This window comes from Stegastes partitus, unplaced genomic scaffold, assembly GCF_000690725.1.
Source record: "Stegastes partitus isolate 25-593 unplaced genomic scaffold, Stegastes_partitus-1.0.2 Scaffold1176, whole genome shotgun sequence".
NCBI lineage: Eukaryota > Metazoa > Chordata > Actinopteri > Pomacentridae > Stegastes > Stegastes partitus.
In genome coordinates, this window is record NW_007578907.1 from 48,219 (window position 1) to 54,112 (window position 5,894).

At 40.2% G+C, this 5,894-nt stretch overlaps 1 protein-coding gene across 1 annotated transcript in view; it reads right to left on the reverse strand.

Moving 5' to 3' along the window:
* hbs1l (HBS1-like translational GTPase) overlaps nt 1-5,894 on the reverse strand; it is a 35,878-nt gene that overhangs the window by 10,216 nt on the left and 19,768 nt on the right. The window contains exons 5-8 of the mRNA XM_008297006.1: nt 5,273-5,381; nt 4,942-5,177; nt 3,633-3,798; nt 2,019-2,136 (exon numbers count right to left, since the gene is read on the reverse strand). Coding sequence (XP_008295228.1) covers nt 2,019-2,136; nt 3,633-3,798; nt 4,942-5,177; nt 5,273-5,381 — 629 coding nt within the window. The remainder of the gene's footprint in view (nt 1-2,018; nt 2,137-3,632; nt 3,799-4,941; nt 5,178-5,272; nt 5,382-5,894) is intronic.

Consider the following 5,894-nt stretch of genomic DNA (forward strand, 5'->3'; position numbering starts at 1 on the left):
GGCCTTATGCTAAGCTATGCTAAGCTAAGCTAACTCCATATTGACGGTGCAGACACGAGGAGCATTGATCTCCTGATGCAGCTCTATTGTTCAGTCGATTCTCTGACTGTTTCTTCCAGAGCTTTAATTTAATTTTCACATTAATCACCGACTACTTTCATTACTAATTAATTAGTTTGAGTCGTTTAAAATAAAAATAAAAAAACAACCTAAATTCTGTGATCGCAGCTTCTTCAGTGAATGTTTTCTGTTTTTTCTCCTCTGTGACAGCGACTGAACATATTTGGACTAAACCAGACATTTGATTGATTGATTGATTCGTCTGCACATATTTCCTTTGCTTTTAAAGTGACATTATAAAAAAAATAAATATAAAAGAAATAAAAGAAATTTTACAAAAAAATAAATAAATAAATAAATAAATAAATAAATACATTTAAAAATAAAAATAATAATTTTTTAAAAATCCATTATTTTATTAATTTGTCTTTATATTTCTAATTTTATTAGCCTTTTCTTTTATGGATTAATTTTTGATCAACATTGATTTATATTGTCACATTATTTATTTTTTATTGTATTTATTCTTCTTTTTATTTTACTGTTGTTTTATTGATTTATTTGTGCAACGTGGCGCTCTCACTGCTCCATATGTTTCTGCTCGTCCTGTGATGGTGAACTTTGCAGCACTAGTTGGAACAAATCAGTCCTTTATGATTCTTGTTTTTTAACATAATTAATCCTAATGAAGACGTCTTTTAAACTATAACAAGAGCTGAGGCTGAACACGACAAACCCTGGTGCAGACACTCTGTGGATTTAATAGTTCAGATGATTTGCTGGAGACGATGAACGTCCTCGTCGACCAACACCTTGATGTGATCAGAACAGAAACTCCTGAGTCACTACGCGAGCAGGCGAAACGTGACAACAGTCATCTGAAAGAAGAGAAATTACACGAGTTCCTAAAACAGAGCGACCCGAGACGGAAACACCCAAAACCACCGGCGCTGCAGGCTGCAGGGCGTGGCAGCCTCCAACCGCTGACATCGATCGGAGGACGGGAGGATGGACGGAGGTCAGCTCAGGACGCTTCGGTCCAATCAGGGCAGAACCGATACGGTGGAAGGATGATCGATGTGTTTTCAGTCTACTGTGATCCTGCTCTGCTCAGATCATTAATAATAGTGTATTTATATCATTGTAAACTGATTTTATTGTTGTTGTTTTGTCTTTTTTTTAAAAATTATGCTTCACAAATGGATTTTTTATATTCTGTTCTTCTGTCTTGCTGTTAAAATTATTTTTATGTCATTTGTTTTTTATGCATTCTGTCATTTTTCAAATATTGTAATTAATATTTATTTAAATAAGTTCTTATCCTATTTTTTCTAAATTATGTCAGATCGCTTCATGTTTTATTTTACAATTGATTGAAGTTTTTCTGTCCTCTCTCAATAAATACTTTAATATATCTTTTTATTGCATTTCTGCATATTGTACAACTTTTTAATAATCTTGTATTTATTTAATTTTGTTTAGAACATTTATTTTGCAAGTTTTCATTGAGGTTTTTTGTCCTTGTTTTCCCCCCAATAATTTTATATTTGATTTATTTTGTTTTAAAATGGATTTTACAGGTTTTCATCCTGTTTTTTGTTCTGCACACATTTTTCTCTGGTTGGTTAAATGTGGCCTGGAAGGAGGCTGAAGAATCTCAGGATCTCAGACTGTCAATCAAGAGTTTTATTCAGTTTCTAGAAATGCACCTAAAGAAGAAACAGACATAAATGCTGCAGATGTTTTTTCCTATTCACCCTGATGGGTTTTATACATATTTAAAGCTTGTGAACATCAGATTTAAACTCTACGTATTGTTCTCTAATTCTCTCTTTTCCTCTTCATCTGCACCGACTTCCTCTCAGCTCTGTTTCTGTATTTTCATACTTTAATAAAATCCTAAATATGAGGACTACTCTGGTTCATAATCCTCCAACAGGTGTGTGTGTGTGTTTTACCTGAGCAGCTCCTGTGATCATGTTGGGGATAAAGTCTTTGTGTCCCGGCGCGTCCATCAGAGTCACGACTTTGGAGTTCGTCTCAAACTTGGTCATCCCGACGTCCATCGTCACGCCTCTGCAGAGAAACACGGACGACAATGAAATAAAAAAAATCCTCTGCGATGTATTCAAACGCTGAAATGCAACATCAGACAGACACCTGGGAAATAAAATAAGAAAAATAATAATAATTTACTTACTTTGTTTTTGATTTATTTTTTATTTTTTTTAATTGTTTAATTTTTTATTCATTTCCTTTTTATGATTTTAAAAATTTTTAAGTTTTAAAACTTAGTTGTTATTTTTTTGAATTTATTTTTGAATTTATTTTTATTTATTTATTATTTTTGAATTTATTTTTAAATTTATCTTTTCAATTAGTTTTTCATTTTTATTTTTTATTCATTAATTTTTAATTTTTTAAAAGAATATTGCTTTAAAAGCAAAGGAAATATGCGCAGAAAAATGTACGCAGTAGGAACATAAAACAAATGAATTAACTTTAAAATTTCTAATAAATAAATAAAAAATCTATATTTTTTTTAAATAATCAAAAATCTATTATTATTCTTTTTAATATTTTTATTTATTTGTCTTTATATTTCTACTTTTATTGGCCTTTTTATTTTATGGATTCATCTCTGATTATTATTGCTTTATATTGCCACATTATTTATTTTTTATTTTATTTATTCTTCTTTTTATTTCCCCAGCGTCGCCATCACCAATAGCTCGCTCATGTTTAGCTCAGCAGCAGCTTTGCTGTCATTTTATGGAGGTCAGCCGGCGATATATCAAAGTCTGGAAGGTGCTCATGAAGCTTTAAAGAGTTTAAGACAATTTAAAAAACACTATTTAAGACAAACAAAACATCAGAATTACATAAAGTCCAATATGAAAGGAGGACAGAGGATGTGCAGAAGTGCACCCAAAGCCTTTTCTAAGAAAAAAACGTGTAAATTAGCTGCTGCTGTAGTTTCCTATAACTGAAAGTACAGAATAAAAACAACAGAGAAACGAAGATGACCAGTGGGTAGAAATCAGAGAAGCTGTGAACGGATTCAAAGCTCTGACGGATCTGAAACGTCTCCGATCACGTCAGCGCCTCCAGGTATTACGTGTGCTTCAGCACCTACTGATGGCTGAACATTGATTCCCACCCAGAGTCACTTTCTGTTTCTGGTGCATCTGGCTTCCGCTCCACCCGTAAACAACAGAGAGGATGAGAGCAGGGCGTTTCCACAACAACACCATCCTCAGGCCCACAGCAGCCGTCTGAGCAGCACATTCATTCAGCCTGTGTGTAGTTCTGGTGGGACGGAAACCGTTTTGTTTCATCTGCTGGTTCACTGAGACACACTTTTACTATGACACAACAAAAAGTTCTAACAGGCCTCATGTTTACCCGCATTTAACACCAGGATCGTCTTCTGGACTGAGGAGCTGACTCCCTGTGGCTGTTTTGTGTCTCTTTTTGCCTCTTTGTGTTCATTTTGTGGTTGTTTTGTGTCTCTGTGGTGATTTTACGGTAGTTTTGCATGTCTGCGGCTGTCCTCCCCGTCTCACACGTACCTGTCTCTCTCCTCCCCGGTCTCGTCCAGCACCCAGGCGTAGGCGAACGAAGCCTTGCCGGCCTTCTTGGACTCCTGCTCGTACTTGTGCATGGTGCGCTTGTTGACGTTGCCCAGCAGGTAGAGCAGGTGTCCCATCAGCGTGCTCTTACCTGCGTCCACGTGACCTGCGCACGGACACACACAGAGCGGCGTCAGGAGATGCCGGGACAGAGAGAGGAAGGCTGGGCTCAGGGCGATAAGGAGGGAGGAGATAAAACACGGCGAAGGGAAACCACAGACTGGAGCAGGAAACCAGAGGAGTTGCACAAGAGGAGGCCGGAGAGAAATGGGAAGGAGGCCGGAGAGCGAGGAAGGGGGAGGGAGCTAACGAGAGCTTTCACAGTCTGTGGGAAACTACGATCATCTGCACTTGTGAAACCGCCAAGTCACATTTTCTGCTCCAACCGAGAGCGAGAAAATCTGATTGAGCAACTCTGGAGCCCGGACAGAGGGCCAGAGCGAGGAGGGGAAGCGTCAGCTGGCAGCTCGTACGCTAAAGAAACAGCAGCGACAGAGCAATCTGCTGATCGTCCATCTCCCGGGTTTCAAGTTTCTGTTTGTGCGGCATCAGAAACACTCTGAGAATGTGTCAGCAGCACCAGCAGCAGCATGGCGCTGGCTGCAGGTGTTCACCAAACACGGCTTTAAACTGAATCTTTATGACCTGAAACTTGTCTTCTTCTGGCTGGAAATCACATAAAGACACAGCCGAGCACCGTGTCAGACATGTTTGGTTTGTATTTGTACCAACGGTGCCGAAATGATTCATCGTCTGCCAGCATTCACGGCGTTTATCTGGCTGCACGTTAACTGAACGAACCTTTGAATCCCCTAACGAGCATTTAACACGATGGACCGCTGCTCTGTTCGGGGGGTTTTCTGCTGGTTGTTTCGTGTCTCCTCTGGGACATTTCTATTTTCATCTCTCTGAATCCTCCTCCATCACTCTGGTCCTCAGCCTCTTGACAGATTCTGGATTCACGCCTGGACTCTTGTTCAGCATTTCTTTAGGGTTTTATCTGCAGACTGCCTGATGTTTTCCTCCAGTACCTGCATCTGTTTACTAGAACCCTGTAGAACGTGGTGGACCAGGGGCAGCAGGATCAACACTGAGGTTTTCTGAACACTTTGCCAAGATTTTAGGGGTATGAGTGATTCTGGACGTGTGATTTCCAGCCAGAAGAGGTTTAAATCAGCATGTGGGGGTGAACTGTCCTGAGTTTGACTGATGTGGATGTCGTTGTGTTGAGTCGTGTGCTTGTGCCCACCGATGACCACCAGGTTCAGCAGAGGCTTCCCTCCCTGCCTCTTCTCCAGCTCCGCCTTCACGTCGATCGTCTGCCGGCTCTTTCCAGAGGACCGACCCGGAGTCGGGGCGGCGGGCGGCTCGTCTCCGTTCGAGGCCTTGGACGGCGTCTCGGGGCGTTTGGAGGCGGAGTCCGAGGCGCCTTCGGGGCTGCCGCCTCGACGGGCCGAAGCAGCGACGACGCCGTTCTCCCCGGAGCTGAGGACGGAACCAGGAAGTCAGACCTCAGAACCAGAAAGCTCAAGCAGGTTAAATGATTCAGGATGTGATAATAAGGAAAGGTTCTGCAGTACCTGGGGACATCGAAGCCCATCGTCTGCTTCTTGCCGGAGACGGTCATCCGGGCCACTTTCGGAACCACCTCAGAGTCCAGCTTGTTGTGGGACGCGTCTCTGCTTTTAGCTGAACGGAACAAAAACAAGCACAAAATGCCACAAGTGACTCAGTGCTGCTGACGCTTTCAAAATGAGGAGGACTTTTTCCGATGGAAAAGAGCAACAACGTGACCTTCAAGGCGTCACAAACACGCTTTGGTCAGTTAGCAGAACCATAAAGGTGTCTGAGGTTTTTATTTCCATGTTGTTCTCCTCCTTCTTCACTAAAGTGAACCTGGGAGGAAAATATTTCTCTCCTACATTTGTCTGACAGGGTTTTGAAATGGATGAAATGAAAAAGCCTTAAAACACAAAACATGGTTACAGAATCAGCCAGAAGCTTCCTTCTGAGAATTTGGGATGTTGAAGTTTTTTTTAAATATTTTTTGGCAATATTTTTGATTTAAAAAAAAAAATATTTGGGGGATTTTATTTAGTAGATTTTTTGAAAGCGTTTTAAAAAAAATTGATATATTACATTTTAAAAATATTTCTTGATGAGATTTGACTGTTTTTTTCCCTCTTTACCTTAAAAATATAT